The 24,498-nt window shown below is 36.8% G+C and overlaps 1 protein-coding gene across 3 annotated transcripts in view; it reads left to right on the forward strand.

The window, feature by feature from the left end:
* Positions 1-24,498, forward strand: part of POLR3B (RNA polymerase III subunit B) — a 79,115-nt gene that overhangs the window by 38,274 nt on the left and 16,343 nt on the right. For all 3 annotated transcript variants that reach the window (XM_089528036.1, XM_089528033.1, XM_089528035.1), the window contains exons 16-23: positions 93-246; positions 2,764-2,838; positions 3,503-3,601; positions 3,950-4,077; positions 9,706-9,915; positions 12,226-12,384; positions 14,087-14,204; positions 16,012-16,154. In XM_089528036.1, the coding sequence (XP_089384162.1) occupies positions 93-246; positions 2,764-2,838; positions 3,503-3,601; positions 3,950-4,077; positions 9,706-9,915; positions 12,226-12,384; positions 14,087-14,204; positions 16,012-16,154 (1,086 nt within the window). The remainder of the gene's footprint in view (positions 1-92; positions 247-2,763; positions 2,839-3,502; positions 3,602-3,949; positions 4,078-9,705; positions 9,916-12,225; positions 12,385-14,086; positions 14,205-16,011; positions 16,155-24,498) is intronic.

A 24,498-nucleotide genomic window follows, 5' to 3' on the forward strand; every position in this document is an offset into this window, starting at 1 on the left:
CATCTATCGCAAAGGCAATAGAAATGTAGAGCAGGAGAAAAAGACAAGAATCTATAACATAATTTTTTATAACATAATTGTTTCTTGAACAGGCAACATTCTTGGTGTCATTCGAGACCATCAGAAACTGGTCTACACGTTTCGGTTGATGCGTAGAGCTGGTTACATCAATGAATTTGTTTCCATCTCAACAAATCTGACAGACAGATGTGTGTATATTTCCTCTGATGGAGGAAGGCTGTGCCGGTAAGCATTTTCAACATCCACTCTATCTACTTCAGTATCTCTTATCCCCAGATGCAGTGTCATGTTTGTTCAGCTCATCAACAAGGACAGGGCCACACATACACACACTAAAGTTTTGACTGCCAAAGTAATCAAAAAGCCAGTCATGTAAATTGCACCAGTCTTAATTGGCATCGGATGACCAGTTAGTTTTAACTAGTTTCTCAGTTTTGTTGTAGTATTTTTCTTTAATCTCTTTTCAGTTGTTCAGTTCTCCCTTTCAACATTCGAATGCACTAATTAGCCTCTAAACTATTAGCTTGGACTTTTGGAGTGGAATGCCCAAGTATATTGTAGTTATTTACTGCACACTGCAAGAGCACCTTGTACAAATAGCAACAGCCCTTGACGTTTCAATTGTGCATGCCATTCTTTGTATCTGTGTTTCCGTGTGATGGTGGTAGTGGAAACCTTTCAGTGTTCCAATAGTGGTTTGAAAGCTTATAGTTTTGATTTATAATTTAGTGTGCTGTCAAACATTTTATACTTTTCTCTCCAAAATGGAACTGGTTTTTCGTAAGTGACTTTAACAGAACAATTAATATGTTACATTTGTTGCGTTCCAAACACGCTATTCACTAGCTATAAGCAATAGTGTGTGTTTTGGTGTGGATTTTTTGCATGATATAATAGACTTGATTTAATAAATCATTTTATATTTATAACTGTATTTTAAAGAGAAGCATTTTGCAGCAGTAACATTCCAGAGAACTGTAAAGTTATTGTGTTTAACTAAAGTATTAATCTGAGTTTAAAAGTCATTTCACAATAATATCATTGGGAAAAAAGCAGAAGCTGTGTGACTTTGGGTTCCTAACAGGCTTACTGACATATTGACCCCTAACTTTCTTTTTCCAACGCCAGTCTTGATGGATAGCTTTTCCTTTTAGGTATGTGCTAGAAGCCAGCATGCAAACATAAAAGGTTTAGCTTATATTAGGTCAAGCCTCTGGCCCACCTAGCTCAGAACTACCTAAACTGACTGACAGCAGCTCTCCCATGTTTCTTAGAGGAACCTTTCCCAGCATGACCTGGAAATGGCAGGGATTGAACTTTGGACATTTACATCCTAAGCACACGTGCCATTGTTCAGCTACTAGTCTTCCTTAAATGGCTTTAAGACAAGTGTGGAAATTGTGTACCTTTGGATTGATGAGCATTCCTGTGCGACCCTCAGCACTCCTAGATTCCTCCAACATCACCCTACTTCAGCAAAACGGTAGCCTAAAAATGAAAAGTAGAGCCAAAGTGTCTGTGGGGAGCAGTTTTGCATTTAATTACTCCCCACCACCACATAGGCAAAAAAACAATGTGAAGTACAGTAGAAATGACTGTAATGTCACTTCCAAAATGTTTGGGTGTAACCTGCATGGGGAGGAGACCCATAAATGGCCCTCAGCCCTTCCACACTCCTATTTTTTACAATAAGTTATTTCGCCTTTAAAAAAAAATGATGTTCCCTCTCCCATGCTGCCCCCAAAAGCACATTCATTTTGATTTTTACATATTTGTTGTTGTTAACTGCCATCCAGTCAGCTTTGACTTAGGATGATCTTATGAATGAGAGCTTTCCAAGTCATCCTGCTATCAACAGCCCCACTCAGGTCTTGCAAATTCAGGGCAGCCATGGCTTCCTTGGTCAGGTCTATCTACCTGTAATACAGTCTTCTTCTTTTCCTACTGCCTTCTACCTTACTAAGCATTATTTTCTAAGGAGTTATGTCTTCTCATGGTATGTACAAAATATGACAGTCTCCATTTAATGTGTACATTTTATTTAAACTTTAAAAATCCCAACAAGTAATTAAATATTTTAAATTGATTTACAGTTTTAAACATTACTAACAATGCACACAGTCCTCTCTAACATTTCCATATCATTATTGTACATTGCTGTCAATTATTTTCACTAAAATATTTTTTAAAAGATGTAAAATATTTTGCCATGACAACACATCCTTATCATAAATGCCCTAAAATGGCATCTCAAGTCTGTTTAGTACTAGCGCTTGCCACTGAGTGTTTGGGTCATGCTTTTAGTTTATACATGTGCCATTGAAAAGTAACAGCCTAATAAACCAGACTGCTGGGTGGCAAGCTCACTGTGAAGTACATGAATATCTAGCCTCAATGTGGATGTGAAAGAGGAATCTTCTCATTGCCTTCTGTGTGTGAATTGGAAACTCTCCACTATACACTTGACTTTTCATATTTTCTTCAATAATGTTCTTACCTTACTTAATTGTTAACTGCATCATTATTCTGACTATTAGCCTTTCTTGAAGGTATGCTGTATCCCAGCATCTTGGAATTTTTATTCCTTTCTGCCTCAGCACACGTTTAACTATAAAGTTCTGTCATATTCCTCAAGGTAGTAATCCCCGTTGTCAGTGTCATCTTTGTTTTCACCTCTTTGATGGCAAGTGTGAAACATGTTCATTATGTATTATTTAACCTTCCTCCTTTCTCCTAATCTAGACCCTACATTATTGTGAAGAAGCAAACACCTGCAGTTACTGAGAAGCATATGGAAGAACTTGCTCAAGGTTATAGGTAAGCAATTAGGCATTCTGTTATTCTGTAGGTATAGCTAGTCCAAAGATAGGTTGAACAGCATTTCATATTTGTGCTTATAATTAAAAATAAAATATAAAACATAAGATAAATAAAATCCTTCTATATCATTCATACTGGAACAGAATGCAGGGACAGAGTGCCTGTTTTGCATGGAGAAAGTATTTGGTTCAGTCTCCATGTGTGAAATCCTGGAAAGCCAGTTTCAATCAGGGCAGATGGTACTGAGCTAAGATGGACCAGTGGTGTGAATCTGTATAAATCAGTTTCCTGTGTGTTGTTACAATGGACCCTTGTTATACACTGGGGCTTGGTTCCAAGATCCCCCATGGATGCTCAAGTCCCATTAAATATAATGACATAACAAAATGGTGTCCCTTATAAAAAAGGAAAAATCAAGGTTTGATATTTGAAATGTATACTTTTTTTGAACCTTTTCAAACCATGTATGCTTGAATCCGTATATAAAAATCCATGTATAAGAAGGGCTGACTGTATATATCAGAGAACAAGATCAACTCATTTTTTTAAAACCCTTCTTTTATGCTAATATATGAGTTTGGTTATTTCTTTCCATGAGTGCTTTCTTCAGCCTTAATGCGGAATTATAAATTGTTTTGAAATGCTACTATTCTACTTACAGGAATTTTGAAGACTTCTTACATGAAAGCCTTGTTGAATATCTGGATGTAAATGAGGAAAATGATTGTAATGTTGCACTGTATGAACATACAATTAATAAGTAAGTGTTCTGTGCTACTAGTTTATTACACCATTAGTATCAGAATACGAAGCAATGTCTTGTTTAGGAGTAGCTTACAAGACTGAGAAAACAGAATTGTAGAAAGAAATCCCTAGATCAAGGAAATCAACTAAAATTATTGTCACACAAAATGTAATAAATGTAATTTTAGAATAATTGTAGATGCATGCCTTTGAGTTGTCATTCCCTTCTTCACTGTCTAGCTTTGTAAGTTTCCCATTTTCCTTACTCACAAAAGCCCTAAAATAAATATTTATCCTACCAGTAATTTGTAAATATGTGGCTTTTGAACTCTAACTAGTATTTTTTTTCCTTAACATTTCAAAGGGATACAACACATCTAGAGATCGAACCTTTCACTCTTCTTGGTGTATGTGCTGGCCTTATTCCTTACCCTCACCATAACCAGTCCCCGAGAAACACTTACCAGTGCGCTATGGGGAAGCAAGCTATGGGTAAGTCATCTGTGCCTCAAGTCTTAGAGGTTTCAGTTTCATGTAAGCCATACAGTATTATGTTACTTTAAGGGTGCAATCATGTGTTTCCTGGTTGTCATCCCAGAGACCATAAGATGTTCTCTTAGAATCATAGAGTTGGAAGAGACCACAGGGACCACCCAGTCCAAGCCCCTGCCAAGCAAGAACACTAATCAAAGCACCCCCAACAGATGGCCATCCAGCCTGTTTAAAAACCTCAAAATAAGGAGATTCCACCACCTTCTGAGGCAGCATATTCCACTGTTGAACCAATCTTGACCATCAGGAAGTTCCTCCTGAGATTTAGGTGGAATCTCTTTTCCTGTAGTTTGAATCCATTGCCCTTGTCCTAGTCTCTGGAGCCATGGAAAACAAGGCTCATCCCTCTTCGATATGATATCCCTTCAAATATTTAAACATCACTATCATGTCCCTTCTTAACCTTCTTTTTCATCAGGCTAAACATTCCCAGCTCCCTAACCTGCTCCTCATAGGGGATGGCTTCCAGACATTTCACCATTTTGGTCACTCTCCTGTGGACATGTTTCAGCTTGTCAACATCCCTTAGAAATTAGCAACCCCTCCCAGTTTCGTATCAATTGCAGATTTAATCAGCATGCTCTCTATTCTTTCATGCAAGTCATTGATAAAAATGTTGAATTGCACTAGGTCCAGTACAGATCCTTGTGGCACTCCACTAGTCACCTCTCTCCAGAATGAAGAGAAGCCATTGGTGAGCACCCTTTGGGTTCGGCCAGTCAGCCAATTACAAATCCACCTAACAGTAGCATTGTCTAGGCCACATCTTACTACATTCTTTGCAAGAATATCATAGGGAACTTTGTCAAAAGCCTTACTGAAATCAAGATACACTACATCCATAGCATTCCCTTCATCTATCAAACCTATAACTATCAAAAAAAGAGATCACATTAGTCTGACATGACTTGTTTTTGAGAAACCCATGTTGATTCTTAGTGCTGACAGCATTGTTTTCTAAGTAATTGCAAATCATCTGTTTAATGATCTGCTCTAGAATATTTCCAAGTATTGATATCAGACTGATTGTGTGATAAGTATTTGGGTCCTCTTTTTTCCCCTTTTTGAAGATGGGGACAACATTTTCCCTCCTCTCCGGTCTGTAGGGATTTCTTCTGTTCTCTTGGAAGCTTCCTTTAAGTGATGATGGGAAGGTCTGCTGTCATTGCTCCTCAAGGACAAAAAGGATGTTACCACAAAAGGCTTTGGATCTATTGAAGACAAAGCCCTTCTGTTTCCTTGGCATGTCACTAGTTTGTATGGTAGATCTGGGGTAAGGAAAGATGGTAGCCCTTATCTTAAAGGGGGGGGGGAATAAAAGTGAAACAAACTGCTTTCCTCCCCTTTGCACTCTGCCAAACCTACTCTGACAGGGTTTTGGATGAGGCAGTTCAACTGTCGTGGTTTTTTCCTTTTATTCCCTTACCTGTTTGATAGCTCCATCATCCATGTTTCAGAATTACCTAGCCTGTTTTTCCATAATGGCATTTAAAATTCAATTTGGATTGTACAGTGGACTCCATTGTTGGACTGTTTTTATAGATGTTAAAATAGCATAATATATGATGGTTATTGTGGTGGGTTTTTGAGCATCTTTAGAGAATTAGAAATGAATGTTTTTGTGTCTTATGCTGCAAGGTTTTCTGTTCTCTTCTTTCTTTTTCTTGTTTACAGAAAGACAAATACTTTACACATAGATAGACAGAGGACATGGACAAGGGATTTTCTCTTAGCAGCTAATGTGTTCTATTTTTCAGTATTACTGACCAGTTCTATAACAATAAAAACTGGTTTGTAATGCTTGGAAATGTAGCTATAATGCTCTCTCCCATTCTACACATATCTAGATCCTATGGGTTACTAGTGATTTCTTAACAGAGTAGCAAATAATATTAAAGGCACAATCATAAATGTGCTAAGTAAGAAGGAATTCCAATCTATGTAAGTCATATTTGCAAGTTAACATGCCTAAGGGCACTATCCCAGCTTGGATATACATGCGCTGTAACTTTATGTTATTGATAGTGCATAGATATGTTAAATCTTTGCCAACCAGTATATATTCATTAACATTCATATCAACTAATCATTCATAAAACAATATTACAATTGTTTTGCTAACAGCAGAAGTACCCATAATAGATAGTTTACAAAGGTGCATGCTGTATACTTTATAAACTATTACATGAATGAATTGTGACTTTCTCTAGAAGATGTTTGAATAATATTTTCTCCCCTTTAAATTGGCATGGGAGCTCCAGGTCTGCAAATGTCCAACTCTCAGACACCTGTAGTCTGCCCTGTGGATGTGATTTTGTTCCTTCCTTATTGAAGTAAACAGGGTAGTCCCTGTGTGCCTTGTTCTCATGACCCCTGTGTGGCATATTTTTGGGAAAGACATTACAAAATACGTATCCCGCTTCGATTCATTGGGAGAGGCGGGAAGATAGAAATAAAAATTATTATTATTATTATTATTATTATTATTATTATTATTATTTACATTCCAAATTCTTTAAGAAGTGACATTGTCACTTTCTGGGTTTGTAAAGTTTTATTACTCATCATCCCTCTCCACAATAATTAATTCATAGCTGCTTCCCACTTATCCCCACACCAATTCTGGGCATAGTCCCCTACTAATTTCTCTGGAGCAGTTGTACCCATTACCAGAAACTTGTGTCTTTATGGTGTCTCATTTATTTTGATAAAGTGGGTTCAAGCAAATGAGCTGTGTTTTAAAACAGTAACTATGAATTTAAAAAAAAGGGGGTAAGAATCCTTAATATTCTCTGATTAATTTCTAAAGCTGAACAATATTACTTCTATTCCACATTTATTTTTCCCTGACAGAAATCTTAAGACTTTCAGTGTACAAGTCAATAGTCTATAAGAGGTATTTGGAAAATGAATATATGTATGTGTGTGTGCGTATTAATAGCACTTTCTTTATCAGGTCCCCCCCCCCCCAGACTCTATTTTAGGACTATTAGCCTCAGAAGGTTTGGTTAGTTACCACACACAGTTAAGCAGGATCAGTGTGTACAGAAAGCCAATTCAGTATCTGTAGAGTTCTTTTGTAGTTTTCTGTGTGAAGGTCTTTTTTCCTCGTTTTGTTTTCAGTGTCATTTGCAATTCATTGTCTGTGTTTTCTGAGGTTGGTGTATTCAGCTGCTTTGACCCTGGGTCTTGCACATTTAGCTCCTTGGATACAATCCTCTGACGTTACTGCTGACGCTGGGAACACAAAAGCTGCTGAATATCTTTAGTAATAATTTTTTTAAAGACTTTGTTTCTTTACGCTTGTGCAGAGTACCTGACTGAAGAAAGACCAGAGAGATAAAAGTCCATTTCTAAAGTTGGCATTTTAGAGAGTTTGTTTGTTTCATTTTATACTTACTGTGTGTGTCCCAAACATTTGCTAAAGACAATTATGTAGAGGCTCTGCAATCACAGTTGTAGGAAAGTTCTCTCTCTTACCATCCTGGATTCGCTACTGATTGGCTTCAGTAATATTTGTGTAAATTAAATTTTGTGGCAAATGTTATGAATTGGCTGCTTTTAATCTGTCTGTATGATGAATCATCGTATCACATATATTTGGTCTAGAAAAAAGACAGAATTCCCTACCGTCGTTTTTGTTCACCCCCTGCTGCCACTAACTGTTCTGTATTGTCCTGAGGTAGATACATGTTCAAGATCATTTAGTCATTTCCTGGGCTGTCAAGAGCTTGGGATTATAGAGATAGCATTTTAGCTCCCTGCTGGGATAGAAGGACACGTTACTCATTATTGTCTGCTTCTGATAATTTAAATGCCCACACTACTTCAGAAACGCCATACTTGGGCTTAGCAAGAAGTAGGGTAAGAGAAATGGGTCATTCCTGTAATACACAAGTGCTCTTAGTTAATTAGGGTGTCAAAGTGATCTTTTGGAAAGTGTGCAATGGGCATATGTAAGAGAGGGGAAATCATTTCAGGAAACAAGGTAAGATAGGACAACAAATTCTTAAGTGCTTACAAGATCACTTTAATATTTTTATGTCACTGATATCCTACTTTTCCTTCACCCAGAGTAAAAATTTATTGGAAATCCCAAGTACTCTCCCCTTCCCTCACTTGTTGTTATTCTGTGCCTTCACATTGTTTCCAACTGAAGGCAATCCTATCATGGGGCAAGATTTCTTGGCAAGATTAGTTCAGAAGGGGGTTACCATCTCCTTCTTCCGAGGCTGAGTGGGGACTTCCATGGTTAAGCAGGGATTCAAATCCTGGTCTCCCCATGCAAACCAATCACTCATGCTACACTCTGTTGTATGAGCAGTTTGACCCATTAGGATCCTGATCCTAAAGTTTCTGTGGTGTGGCAGAAGTGTACTTTCCTACTCGTGCCCTTCAAAAGGGATATTTATTTATTTACATTTACATATCTGGATTGTAGCCATTCTTGCATGGCCCTTAATAATTAAATTGAGGTAACTATTGTATTTACAACTAGTACACTACAAGGTGACTTCTAGGTAGTGCTTATAGAAAAGAATTTGCTGTGGTGGTCTCAGCCTAGCTGTAGCATAAAAAAAAAGCTGGTGGATTCATGGGTAAATGTTATGGAAAATGGACAGTTGTACTCATGGCATGAAATATTGTCCAATCATTTTTCATTTTTTCAAAAGAAATTCAAGACTTTTATGTAACAGAAAAGTAGGAAGATATTATAGATCATTTTTTAAATTGGAAAACATGCAAGGTTAGCTGTGTTGGCCATTTAGTAAATTCCAACAAAAATCCACCAACCAGTGATACCTTTATTGGCCAACTGAAATGCACAATATACTTACTGCAAGCTTTCAAAGCCGTCCTGGCTTCTTCATCTGATGAAGAACATTTTGCCTGATGAAGAAGCCAGTAGAGCTTCGAAAACTTGCAACAAGTACAGTCGTCCCTTCCCTTACACAGGGGATCCATTCCGGACCCCCCGCATAAGGGAAAAAAGTTAATGGGGCTCATGTCCGTGGTGGCATGTGACGCGTGCCATTGCCTTTTCCGGTGTGCGACGCTGCTCCTTCCAGCACACCTTCCAGCATATGCTGGAAGCCACGTAAGGCACACCTGCGTATGACGTGGGCACACTGTATATTGTGCATTTTGGTTGGCCCATAAAGGTATCACTCTTTGGTGGGTTTTTGTTTGCATTTTTTAATTGGTAAGCCTGAAAAGAGCATTTAGGCAATGATGAAAAACTGGGTCCTGAGTTTTTCTTACATGGAAACAGTGTCTGAGAGCTATATGCAGCCAGAATACTCAGTGATTTTTCGGACAACATTTCCATGCCACCTGTAAACTGTCACTGTAAATAGCAGTATTCTTCTTTGTCATCTCTGTGATTCACCCACATGACCATTCTGGGTCTGTGTAAAGATCCATGGGAACTTCTAGAGTTTGCTGTATGCTGTGCCTTCCTATCTTTACCTTAGTTCTTTTCCATGCACCACAGCAACAGCATCAATAGAAGTAATACCAAGCATCAACCCCAGTATTTTGTTGAGCATTGTGTCTTCTTACTTGCAGGTACCATTGGATACAATCAAAGGAATAGGATAGATACACTTATGTATCTGTTAGCCTATCCACAAAGACCAATGGTTAAGACAAAAACCATAGAACTCATAGACTTTGAGAAATTGCCAGCTGGACAGAATGCCACCGTTGCAGTGATGAGTTATAGTGGTTATGATATTGAAGATGCTCTTGTCCTAAATAAAGCTTCTTTAGACAGAGGTAAGAAGAAATTGACTACATTTTGCCTTTGTCCATGAAGGGATGGCTGTGTTCTTGGTTCAACCCTGTGCATACATTTCATTAAACCAAAGTGAAGGAAAGTTAACCCATGTTCATATCTGAATTGACAAGCCATGATTTTCTTGTTTGGAAACCATAGTTTGGAATCATGGTTTGATGTACTATTTAAATTGTCAAACTAGTTAAGACTGGCAAACTGTAGTTCAGCCTGTTGCCCTATCATGGTCTGCTATAATGTCTGACTTGTTCACTATCAGTTCTGTTATAACTTTTACCAATGATTTAATGAAGAAAATGTAAACTGAGAGAAACCTAACAAACAATGAAAAATATTTTTAGTTAATAGTTAATGTGATGAATATGGAATTGCTACAAAAATACTTCTTAGAGGGAGTTTAAGTCTAAAGCTTTAGACTTTAAAACGTGATTCAGCCAATGAGTTTTTAAGGGCCAGAACAGACCAGAATAAAAAGCCAGCTTCCAGAAAGCTTGGGGGCGTGACGTACGCACGACACATGCCCCCAAGATGCCCAAAAGCCAACTTCATAACGCCTAGCTGCCGACATGTAGGCTGGTTTCTGGGTGTTCTGGTGGCATGGCATTTAGATGCCGCATGTCACCAGAGTGCCCTAAAGCCAGCTTCTGGTTGTGGCGGGGCTGCAAAGCCGTCTTTTTCCAGTGCAAAAAGGAGTGCCTGTTTGCCGCTTCTTTTTTCGGGCAGCAAAGCGGATTGGAGCTGTGGCATGTGGTTGCTGCAGCCCCAATCCAGCTTTGTCGGTCTATTTTGTCCCTAAGTTTCATTTGTTTCACTGGGAAATATTTTTGTATATGTGTTATCTTTTCCTGTTGGGATTTTAGCTAGATCATGCCTTAAATGTTTTTCCATTACAATGAAATCTAATGATATTTAATGTTTCAGTAGAAAAAAAGGCGTGCAGTATGTTGAATGTTATTATGAATTTGATAACTGGAAAAAATATTGGCCTAAGTCCAATTGTTAGTCACAATTAAAATAGATCTGTTGAATCAATGGTATTTACATAAGTGTTGATTTACCAAGATCCCATTCATGCAGACGATCTACTCTGACTGGGACTAACAATTGAAGCTGTTGTGTTACAGCAAGTAAAATGGTCAAAAAACTCCCTAATATTAAACTGGTTAACAAATCTATGTGGCTAATCATTAATTTGATTCTTTTTAAAATCAGTGGTGTTTATAGGTACAGTTACAATGCAACATATTCTTTAGGTGAATTAGTATCAAACTAAAATAATGTATTAAATGCTTCTGGGTGAAGACATATACTGTGCCAATGAAAAACTTTTACTTGTATTCATTTTAGTCAGGCTTGTCTGGATGAGAATGCTTTTAGTATTGTGCTGTCTATCATTTTTTAAATGCCATTTCCACTACAAAATATATAATATTGTAACATGCCTGAGTTTTATTCTGTGTGGCCAAAAAACTTTTGTTCTAGCTTGTACTGATATACGCTAACACGCTTTCCCCATACTTAACACCCCTCCTGCTAGTTGCCAGGCAACAATACTAGTATTCCTAGACATTTATCTTTGGCATTAATGTCTGCACACTTAATTTATTCTTTTTTTTTTCTTAAACAATAGTAGACATGATTTAAAGCAGAATGTTTTCCTTATGGTAGACAAGAAACATTAGGGGAAAATCAAAGACTGCCCAGTATAGCTGAACGATACACCATGCAAAACAGAAAACTATGTTTCAGTTTGTAATCTAAAGTACGTTAAACATCATTATCCTTGTTTTACAAATATGAATTAGCTCCAGCAATATCTTGAGCCAGATGTGGTTAATGAAAAAAACCAAATGTATTTATATGGTTACCTTTAAGTCTGATTTATTAAAAGCAGATTCTTCTCTAAGATTTATAGAAAAGTGGTACAGGAAGCTGTCATAGAAGAAAAGAGTTAATCTCTTGAGTTCCTGGTATTTTTTTTTTAATTCCAAAGATAATTCCAAAATTAACAGCTAAATCAGTCCTGTTAAAATATAACTTAAATTTTTTTGTGCTATTCTTCCAGAAATGTAAAGCATAATCTGATTTCATACTTCTATAATAATTGCTTGGAGCCTATAATTATCCTATGGGAAGTTGAACTTACAATTTTAGCAAGAGAAGGAATGTAATATAGATTTGTACAGTTTGTTTCAGTAGTATACTTAAAACGTAATATTGATGTAGCTGTCTGGCCATTATCTTGGATAACCATGGCAGTACTTTTGATTGACAACTTTGCTTTCTCAAAGGGTTTGGAAGGTGTCTTGTGTACAAGAATGCTAAGTGTACTCTGAAACGTTACACCAACCAGACATTTGACAAAGTGATGGGGCCTATGCTGGATGCAGCTACACACAAGCCAATCTGGCGGCATGAAATTTTAGATGCTGATGGCATTTGCTCTCCAGGTATGGATCATGTATATTTTAAGAAATATATTTAACTGTTTCTTTCATGTCAGCATGCAGTGTATATCATAAGTTATTGTCCTGTGGCATTCAGTCAAAATAACAGAGGTAAGGTGAAATGCTCACTATAGCACAATGTACCAGTAGCAGTGGTGAATGTAAGAAAGTATTTGCAGATAAAAAAATTAAAATTATTTTAAAAAAATAAAGAAAGATAAACTAAACAAAGTGGTGTTGGTCCAGTCATGCTGTGTTGTAAATAGAAGTGTTCCTTTTGTTGAGAGAAGGGGTTCTCATTGGTTGAAATAGGAGGTGAAAGTTTCACAGATTTTCTCCCTGTGCACATCCAAAAGCTGCTTTGGGGAGGTTGAGGCTCTCTGGAGCTTCTAATACCCCCAGCCATACTGCTCTGGAAGGTTAGCAGCAGCACTGGGAGCTTTGAGAAGGGGAAAGAATAGTGAAAATTGGCATTTTTTCACAGAAGCATCCCATGGGCAGAACCCATTTCCACTCAAATATGGGCCATTTCATGTATTTATATCTGTCCCTGACAATATTATGTTTATGCATGTATGATTGTGCACACTGTTTTAAAGTACTGTATTTTCTGGCGTATAAGACTACTTTTTAATCCAGGAAAATTTTCTCAAAAATCGGGGGTCGTCTTATACACCGGGTGTCGTCTTATAGGGCTGAAACTTCTGAGCTGGACTGGAAAATCTGCAGTCGCTGCATATGGCAGGGGGAGCTCAAAAATGGCCGCGGCTGCATACTCTCCATATGTGGTGACTGTATGAAAGCTGCAAGGGCGGCGCTGTACAAATACAGTAGAAGAAAATCTTGGAGACAGGGAGGGCTGGGCTGGCAGGGAGAGCTGACCAGTCCAAGCAAGCTTTGTATACAACAGGTTTTCCTGCTAAGTACCTGTATGTCATAAGCATTTGAATTAGAATTACCATATTGAAATCAAATCTGATGTTTTTTAAAAAAATTTATTTGGTATGCATTGGAAGAAGGGTAGTCTTATATGGCGAGTATATCCCAAACTCTATATTTTAATTGGAAAAGTTGGGGGTCGTCTTATACGCCGGAAAATACGGTATTTCATTACATTACATTAAATGTGCACTTTTACCATTAAGGTCTTGCAAACTGAAGTGCTACTGAAAAGTGTTTGAGTGCAGAAACAAAGGCCCATCAGCGCTTCATCTGTATAGCACAGAGATCTAAGGTTGTATACATGATCATCATCGCAACATGTCTAAGCCCCTCCAGGTCTCTTCTGCTCTAGGTAACTGACTAATGGTACAGATTTGACGGTCTGCTTTTCTTTTAATAGTTCTATCCCATTTCTAAACTTCTATTTCCAAATTAGTGTTTGAAAAAACCAGAATGACTTGAAAATATCCAACAATGAAAAATGACAGAAGAGCATTAAAATCTTATCAAACAGCAATTCAGAATCAATTGAGTGTCTGGATGAATACAAAGGTCTTAGCTGATGCCTAAAACATATCAGGCTAGGTGCAAATTCCTGCAGAGAACATTCCACAGTCAGTCATCCATGAAAGAGTCCTTATTAATAATTTTAGCAATCCAGTCAGAAGGCCTTTCCAACATTTGAAAAGTTTTACAAATGCTTCATACTGCTGACCAGTGTTACATGAAATATGAAATCAGTCTTCTTCCCATGTATTTACAGGTGAAAAAGTAGAAAACAAACAGGTGCTTGTGAATAAATCTATGCCAACTGTGACACAGACCCCTCTGGAAGGGAGCAGCGTACCCCAGCAACCACAATATAAAGATGTTCCTGTAACGTATGTCCTGCCATCATACTTTATTTTAAAAACTCTAGAGGATGCAGTTCCCCCCAAGCCCTGTTTTGTGCTACACCAGTCTCCCTCAATCTCCCCTCTGAAATAAAATTTAAATAACCCTATTCTCCCCCAAGAAAAAGTGCTGCTGTCATTTGCCAAAAAAATTTAGTAGCAAACTATGGCATCTGCAACAATCAAGCCTCATTTTATACCCACTCTTTTCACCAAACAAATCCATATTTCATTACACTGTTTTCCAACCTAAAGGTGCTACTGCTCTCACTGCCTGGAAAACAGAAAGGTAAAAAACAGCATGACAGATCCCTCTTCCTCCCTCCCTCCCCCTCTTCTTCCCTTACTTCGCCTTCTTGCCTACCTTGTACCTAACACTGTTAGTGTTAGTTGCCTACCACTGCAGCTAACACTGAGATCTGTTATGGAAGCTGGCATATTTTTTGGTACTAGGCAGACTGATGGCTGGACAGGGCAGAGAAGGATGAGCTTGTTAGTGACCTCTGCCATGCTACCTTTTTCCACACCTAGCAGTGGTGACAGGTAGGCAGATGGAGGAAAAGAGAAAGGCAGGTGCAAGTTACCTTGCAACCATCTTCCCCTTCTGTCTTTCAGGGAATGAGGGAAGCATCAAACAATTTCTCCTATGAAAACAGCATAATTAAATGAGTGTTTGTTTTTTTGAGGAAAATGGGATGGAGCAAGACTATTGCATGGAAACATGAAATTAGCTCTCTTAACCATACTATGTCTGGTGTAGGCCAAAGACAGCAAAATTCAGCAGGTCTGGGAGCCAGATTTGATCCTTAGAAACTTCTGCAAGGTGCTCACTTGCTGGGGAAAAAAGCTCACTCGTGTTTTTAAAAAATGTTTTTAAAAGCACCATTTGATAAAGCAAGACCTTCTGCCTTGTTTTAGAGGCTTTCAGAAGCACAATTCTTGCTTTAAGAAACAGACTACCACTGCATCTCCAAATTGGCTGGCAGTGGTTAAGGGAGGAGTCCTGGGTGAATCAGGAACTGGGGGGGCCATATATGGCAACATGTTACCCACACTTGGTGCAAAGTAACTGTGTGTGTGTGTGTGTGTGTGTGTGTGTGTGTGTGTGTGTGTGTGTGTGTTGTGTGTTTAAAATAGCCCTTCCTGTATCTGAAGGAAAAACAAAATCATAAGCCCAAGAGGGTACATGCCTCTTCTCAGGAGCTCCTCTCAGGGCAAGGTCTAACCTGTCTGATTTTCATTCAAAATAAAAGTATCAGGCTTAAAAACACTCTTTTAAAGATGCAGGTTAATCTCATATGCAGTTTTGTTCTTTCTTAAATCAAGTGCAGCAAAAAGACATACTTGGTGCATTTCTGAAAGGCTCAATGCTATGAAAAAAGTCATGAAAACTTAACAGTGTGTGCATAACTTCTCCAGGTATGACAGGACTGTTTAGGTGCAATTAACTTTTTCTTAACGTAGCAGAAAAGCACCCATATAACATAAAAGATCTGTGTTACAACTCAGGTCTCATTCTTTTAATATTCTTTGTTATTTTCAAGCTCATTAGTGATACAGTTGCCCCCTTAGTCATTCATAAAGTGTAGAAAGTAATTTTTCTTAGGTCTCCCATTCTTGTTCTTAAAATTTACTTTCTATTTAAAAATCCAATGTTTAGCAATATGTTTCAATATAAAAAAGTCTTAATTTGCCTCTTAAACAGAAATCATGCAAGCTGGTGTCCTCTGCAGACAACTTACCATAACTAAGGTACTTGTATTAACTGAATATATATTTTTCTCTCTTTAATTAGTTACAAAGGTTCAACTGATTCATATATTGAAAAAGTCATGATATCTTCAAATGCAGAGGATGCATTTTTGATCAAAATATTGCTAAGACAAACTAGACGTCCAGAAATTGGAGACAAATTTAGCAGTCGTCATGGGCAAAAAGGTATACCTTATACAATTGTTAGGTTTTAAATATTTAAGCATTATTGAAACATTTTCACAGATATTCTTGGAATAGTGCAAGACACACTTTACTGTACTGTAATTAATGTACAAGTATATTTATATAAACTTTTTCTGTGTAGAGGTGACAATCTGACTCTTCAGTCACATACTCATAATTCTTAAAAATGTATCAATGAATGCCATCTGAACTTCTATCTATAGCAGCAAATCCTAATGATGTGAGCAGTGACTGCTGCAATTATAGAATTTTAAAACTCAGCAAAAGAAGATAGTAAATACTAGGTACTAAGATTGGAAATTGTTTGTTTTTATATAAAAGTAATATTGAGTATATTCACATGCTGCATATTGTAGACACAAATGTCTTTGTTATTATTATGTGCATAATTGGACACAATTGTATGTGACACATTTCTAAAGGTTTTTGGAATCTGTGTTTTAAGGTGAACCTTCAGTTAAATAATCAAGAATGAGCAAGAATGAAACCTATACATTTTCTTCATTTCTTCTCATGGTGTGCATGCTGAATATGTTAATCATATAGCCATGGAACTGGAATCTGTAAAACACTTAACTAGGCTGGAAACATCCCCAAGAAATGTTTGTCCAGCTGTTGCTTCTCCTCCTCAGGTTTAAGGCAGGAAGCAACACAGCATCCTTTGGAAGCATATTTTGTTGTATTAACTAATCTATATGATTATTTACCTCCTTCTAATGTTTAACCTATATACAGCTTCCTACAGGCTGAACCCATTGACCTTAGAAGATAAGCTTAGTATTAGTCTTAAGGTCCTTTCAGAGTTTTTCCCACAGCTCCTAAACATCCTCTAAAACATGCAGCCATGGAGGATCATTGAGTACATTCTGGGTTTTGCTTTCACTTTCTGTGAGTAGACAGTGAATTTTCATAGCACCTGTGATTGCCCCAGGTAAACTACGTACATACTGACAAATACCCCAGAAACACGTGCACCACCATAATTTCCAGAGAATATAAGTCATTTTGGAAGATGTTTTCCTGATTAATAGTAAGTTGAGAAAATGCTCCCTTAGGTGTTTAGCAATAATTTCAAAGCATAATAATAATAATAATAATAATAATAATAATAATAATTTGTTTTATTTATATACTGCTATTCCAAAGATCTTAGCGGTGAACAGCAAGCTAATTAGCAAGTAAGCTAATTTGCCCCCAACAGTCTGGGTACTCATTTTAGCGACCTCAGAAGGATGCAAGCCTGAGTCGAGACTTCAGATATGTCTGAAAATGCCATTTGTTTTCCAAAATTCAGATTTAAGAAGACTTCATTCATTACTCTTTTCAGTACTGGTGATATATGTTGAGGCATCCCATTGTTGTGCTTTGGATTATTTCAGGAAGACAGGAATCCTTGACACTTCACAAGGAACACCTTGCATTCTTTTGGAGAGTTAATGGCAAATCAAGATCCATTTGAGATAATATTGATGTCTTCATATAAAGAGTTGGCTTTCATCAGATATCTGCCTTCAAATTCAAAAAAACACAGCTGCCACGCTTCCTTTTTCAAATTCTTCAGAGCTGAAATCATTGCTTGCTTCCAGAGAGGCCTAGGAGAAACAGAAGTTCTGACTTCCATATTTCCTAGATCATTATATTTCCAGATTTCCTCTTGCTTCTGTAGAAGTCCCAGTCAAGGGCTAAAGTTAGCCTCCTTTGATGTGAAAAAGGCAATATATCACTTCTCTGAAAGAACGTTTCTCATTCTCTCATGTGAAAAAGGATTAACACCTCCAACAAAGGTCTTGCAGATCACAGAACTAAGCAGCAACACTGAGCAGTATTCCTGAAGTGGAAGAACTGTATTTAAGCAAGAAGGATTGAAATGGCAAACAGAGGCTGTTATAATAGCTACAGATCCCAGATAAAGGCTTAAACGTTTCTTGAAGTAGCTATACTAAAGGTACCTCTGAAAACAAGGAAATAAATGGCTTTAAATTCATAGATGTATTTAGGAAAACAAAATTCCATGGCACACTCATTGTAGTACAGAATATGAATACATTGTTTGTAATATCTATTAACTCTAAAGGTCCTGGCTTCTCCAGCATTAGCTCATTAATATATTGTGTTAAAACTAGTTTTTACAAAACTGACTATGGAAGACAAGAAAGTAGATAGAATCATAGAGTTGGAAGAGACCACAAGGGCCATCCAGTCCAACCCCCTGCCATGCAGGAAATGTTGAACAAATACAGTCGTCCCCCATTTTCACGGGGATCTGTTTTTTTTTTTGGGGGGGCACAAAATTGGAAAATTGTTGATATTGGAGTCCCTATTGATTCCAATGGCGGTGCACTCCTGCGCGCACGCCCCATTGTGTCACCCTCTGTTTGCCCCTTGCGTATTTCTGAGGGACGCAGATACCAAATCTGTGAAAACGGAGGGATGACTGTACATGGTGGCTGTTTAATACATCTAAAGATCCCATTTCTTTTATTTTTATCCTGTGGTGTTCGCTAGTAGGTCCCAAAGCAAGTTACATAAAACCATCTAGTTGAATTCACACTCCCGTGCATATCAGAAGCAATTCTCATTGAGTTCAAGGGTTCTTAATCCATGATAAGTATGTATAGGATTGCAAACGTAAAATACAATTAAATCACATTAAACTTATACTAATGCAGTAGTATTAATTAAAATCATGCATAATGGGTGAGACCAAAAGAGCCCTTGTGCAAATTACAGTCTTCACCTCCTTTATAATAATTGGCAATGACCTAACCAGAAAAAAGCCACTACAGAGAAGGCCTTGGCTATAGTTCCTACCCATCAGATGTCTAAATGCAAGACAAAATCATTATTGTTTTGAATCTTGTCACTTCATAATTCTGCCATGTCCAGGCTTTTTGTTTAACTATATGTAGCTACAGAGTTTTAAGCTTTCTTGTGAAAACTGCAGTAAGTTCTTTAAGTATTAAGTAACTTAGGAACTTTATCTCTAATAGTTGCAAAGCAAGGTGAAAGTGAGTAGGAGAGATACTTTAATTACATCAAAAAGTCACCCAAGAGTGTAGTTTTTTCGTTTAATTGTTTGTTTGATAACTAATCTACCCTTTTCCAACAGCTCTCCAAAAGTATATAGAATTAAAATGAAACAAAAAATATTCATCTCATTGTCACTCATTATTGTTTAGTTAAAGTAAACTCAGATTAAATGGTCATATACAATTCCCAACTTCCTAACTTATTTTTTAAAAACACACTTCTGCTTAACTTGCTGTTCTAAGAGTCAAGTAAGCATTTTAACTCAAATAGCAAACAGGTAACCTTCTGACCCTTTTCAGTAAATCTTTCCCCCTTCACTCCCCCCCTTCTCACAAATTATGGGTAGTTTGTATGACAGAATAAAAATTTCCCATTTAAGGTTCCACGTAGTAGAAGTCTTTTAAGAAAACCTCACATGCACATTTTTTTGTAAAAGTCTTGAATCATTCTGCTATGTGTATTTTGTAAAGTTCCTATGGTTATTGTTTTACCATAGCTGCTTTCAGGAGCATTGTAAGGGTTTCAGTTAATCAGCTCTTTGTGTGCTTCAGACTATGCAAATTTATCACATCAGACCATTCAGCAGCTCATGGGAAACCAGTGTACAAGCTGTATTGTCTTCTAACACCTCTAATTTAGAATGGTTTTAATAATGAAGCTAATCAAGTTTGCTTATGTATTATTTATCTGTTAAGTTTAATCCAGTTCATCTTTATGTCAAATGGGATTCAGGAGGTGATATGATAGCAACAGATCAAAACTAACAATTTTTGTTATTTTACAGTTATGAATGTTTGGGTAAAGCATATGCGCTAAGATTGTGTGATGTCTGCTGTACTTTTGAAAAATTTATTCAGCTATAGTAATAAACTGGGTTTCCCACATAGTTTTCTGCTGTTCTTAACTGGTGAAAGTTTAAAACGCAGAATATGCAGAGCTCTTAATCCAATGTGACATTTATCAGTCATTAGAAAAATCTAATGGTTGTATATTGAAAATCTTAAAATTAAAAGCATTGCCATATATTTTGAGATCATTCTTAACTGTAAAACATGTTCTTAACACAAGCATAAGATATAACTTAGAAGACACAAGGCGTATTTGGTGTAATGAAAGGTCCTGCCTGGTAGCATTTGGATAAATAAGGTTTTAATCACTCACTAAATATGTAGAACAAGGCTCTGAGTAGCAAGTTCCATTTTTAATCTCTCCAACAGAAACTGGTAGGGCACTACAGCTCTTGTTTCTGATCTTTGGCTGTGGCCTGGCATATACTCTGTATATTGCAGAATTTAATCAGGTTTTTAAACATAGTAGGATTATTTATCCTTTCTGAACCTTAAGAGCTTTACCATTATGGAAAGTGTCTTATGGATAGGATTTTGCTCCTCCTGCTAGATTTTTTTGATGGCCAAGTACTATGGATTTTAGCAGTTATGAAAGCATCACATTCAGCTATAAATGACACAAATCTTGGATTTTTACACATCAAAAAAGTACAAAACTCTGCAGAACACATATAAAAGCACTGTAATACCTCTTAATTCACTAGTCTTGAAAACTGTAACCTAACAGATGCAGAGTTCCAGTCAAACAGGTTCTCAGTTAGCATCTTCTTACAAGGTTCTTTAAATATTATCCTCACAACATGTGCTTTTCCATAAACTGTAAGGAACAAATTCAGTAGTTCAAGACTCACCATACTGGCTCATGTAATTCAAAAATTTAAACAATATCCTAACTGTCTGGGAATCTTCCAAGAAAAGCAGCAACCTACAATTAATCAAGGATAAAATATTATAAATTAATAACAGTTCTAGGTTTTGCTGGTATTTTATACTGATAAAACAGGTGTGTGTTTTGTGCTGCTGCTATTGCTTCTTCCTAATGAGATGGAATGGGCAAATTTATTAAAAGTTGATGGTGCCTGATAGCTTTATCTTTAAAGAGACAGATTTTTGTTTACTCTTTTTGTTCTTTTGATCTTACACTAACATAGAGCAGTGCATCTCAAACTATCTGAGGTTGAGAACTGACCATTTTTCTCCTGTATTTGGGACTGGTAGCATATTTGTGCCTGTTGTTAAATTGTCCCTATTGCTACAGTTCTTTTACCTTTCTTGGAAACTCACTAGGGAATGGCAGCCAATTGCTCAGAAAGCAGTATGAGTCCATGAGTCTCCCCTTTGAGTAGCACTGCCATAGAGAATACATAGGTATGTCATCTGTGTTCCGTAACAACCCCAGTGATACACCTGAGTTTAACCTGAAATTCAACTTCTTGCACAATTTTTTAAAGCTACCTTTAACCTAGTACTAGTTTTAACTGCTGTGTCAACACAATGCAGATGCTATAGTGCCAAATGTTGTATTGTATTTTATATGTGTGGTTGTTGTTGTTTACATATATAATTCTACCTTTTCCCTACTATAGTACCCAAGGTGGTTCACAATTTGAGTTAAGACAGAATATCAGAGCTCACTTACTGGAAGATTTTACTTTTCTTACTTGTTTTATTTGCACTTGAAATGGTTCAATATCTTTTTAGCAAACTTTTGAAAGAAATTCTTATTGCAGAAAGATGCACAAAGTTGCAGGACATGGGTTAGGTGGAGTTCTATTGTTTGTCAATGCATTTATTCCTTTAAGCATAAGTATTTGTTATTTGGTAAGAGAGCATGGTGTGTTGGCAGCCTGAATTACACAGCTAACCATGAAGCTGTGCATCCACTTGGTTTGAATACTTTTCATGCTGGCGTCATGTCTGTACCAGCCATATCTATGGTCAATGTCCAACATACACTGACCATAGAATGCCACTGGAGTAGCTACAAATGGTCTTTCAGTGCAACTTTTAGTTAAAGTTGACCACAGAGTTGCACTGGAGGACCTAGACAGGCCTAGAGAGAACATATGAATCAAATCCATGAATAATCAAATCCGCAAATATCAAATCCGCAAATATGGAGGGATGACTGTAATCTGAAATGGTCTTGCTTCAGGTGACCTCCCACTGACATTTCCCACATGTAGCTGCAGTAATGTGGGAGCTTCTTTCTTGTACTGCAGTCTTATACAGGAAAGGCCATCAAACAAATCTAGCAGGAGCAAAATCTTATCCATAAGATGTAAACAAAAGATCTAAAGGACGAAGGAAAGGAAAACAATGCCAAAGAACCTCCAAAATTCCAGCAGACATAACTGTGCTCATACTAAGGCTGGATGGATGAGAGAATAGAGCAGGGGTCAGTGCTTCCAGGACAAATTATACTTTGCCTTTTACCAGGGGATGGTTCCTTTTTTGATAAGAGGTAAAATACAGTACAGTTGGCCTTTCTTATACACTTATACAATAAGGCCTTTTTATACACGGATTCAAGCATCCACGGTTTGAAAATGTTCAAAAAAAGTATACATTTCAAATATTAAACCTTGATTTCCCAGTTTTTATGAGTGATACCATTTTGCTATGTCATTATATTTAATGGGACTTGAGCATCCACGGATTTTTGTTATCCCCGGGAGATCTTGGAACCAACATAACAAGGGTCCACTGTACTTACATTGACCCATGGATAAGTTGATCCAGGTTTTGAGTTAATATTTTGACTAAAATTTCTTGACTTATACATGAGTATATACAATATTTCACAATTTCAGTGTTTTAGGAATACTGAGCTATCTTGGGCTCCATGAGAATTTTTTTTAATGGCTTAATTGAATATACTGGACTTGTACTGTACAGTACAAATCTATATTTGTCTCTTCAAAGAAAACCCCACTGAGTTTCACTGAATGTCAGTGAGTTCAATGGGCCTTTACTATACTTTGATTGTACATAGGACTACATATATAGGATTGCGTTCTAACTACCGTAATATAGATGTGTTTTTACTGCCTAGAGAGTTGAATAACTAAATGGAATATACATTTAAATAAGACTTAAAGCCTAATCCTAGGCATGTATATTTGAAAATAAGTAGTGTTTATTTGAAAGATATTTTCTTAAGTAAAAGTGTACAAAATAGCACTCTAAAACTGTAATACTTTTTGAAAGTTTTTATCTACAGACTATATTGCTCCTTTGGCCCTGTACACATTTAGACTCATGGAATGAATCTTAAAACATGGCTCTAGAAACAGTATTTCCAATGTGCCAATTGTTTCTGGTTTTGTCCTAAAATACCATTAACCTTAAATGTATGATCCTATGTAGGACAAATTTTTAAAAGAACAAGAATTGATTAATAGAGAAATTCCAGGCTGAAAATGATTAAACATAATTACTTTTCACTTGGGATGAAAAAGTCTTGCAAATATACAGTTGTATTTCTTCCATACTGTATAGTTCAGGACTGCTTACAGTCCCCACACCACAACTAGGCCTTATTATTAAAACTGTTTAATTTTTTTTAATTTTTTTTGGTTAAGATTAAGAATTGTAACTATTTTTTTAAAAAAAATACAGACTTTTAAAATTGCCTGTTGGGAGTAGTGTGATTTCCTCCTCCTCAGAATCCGTCTAAATATTTTGTTTTAACGTCTAATCTCATTATGCTCTCTTTGTGTTTAACTTGTATTAAAATCTGTCAGCTATGACTGGTCTCATAAGCACAGTCAGCGGACCAGAATAAGTTAATTATTTACTTGTGTCACTAGTGCTCTTCATCTAATGAAATGCACAGCTGTGTTAGATCTGCAGTTGGACGTCTCGATTCCATTGTTATACAAGTCAGCAAAGGGTAGAAGCTGCTATGATGGAGAGGCCTCGGTTCTTTCTGCTGTTCTGCTTTTCTGTGTCAATTTCATGGATCTTTTATCATTCACTTTCAAACAAAACAAACAACACAGTGCCTGTCTGCTATGGGAACCGTCTTGGCATATAAAAGGGTTTCAGCGCCTAAAGTAATTTTAAGTTAGCACAGATTTAATTTTTGGTTTACAGGTGCCCTTTCATACCAGTGCAACCAAATTATTTCCTAATAGGGAGAAATGTGTAAATTTGAACTGACCTACACTCTGTGTGTGTGTGTGTGTGTGTGTATACACACACCAATAGAGTATATTGTATTATATGATATTATACGTAAAAGTTACATTTAAAATGTTAATGTAGGTCTATTGTATTTTTTTTCTTAAGGAAGTAAATTATTAAAATGATTTTTGTGGCTTGAACAACACATTTGAGATGGTATTTGGGAGTGCAGAATCCCTATTTAAAAATAAAATGAATTTTATAGAAATGGAAGTTCTGTTCTTGCACAATACTTATCTTATTCTATTCTTTCTCAT

Source organism: Sceloporus occidentalis, unplaced genomic scaffold (assembly GCF_023333645.1).
Source record: "Sceloporus occidentalis isolate IW3139 unplaced genomic scaffold, rSceOcc1.0.p SCAF_5, whole genome shotgun sequence".
Classification (NCBI taxonomy): Eukaryota; Metazoa; Chordata; class Lepidosauria; order Squamata; family Phrynosomatidae; genus Sceloporus; species Sceloporus occidentalis.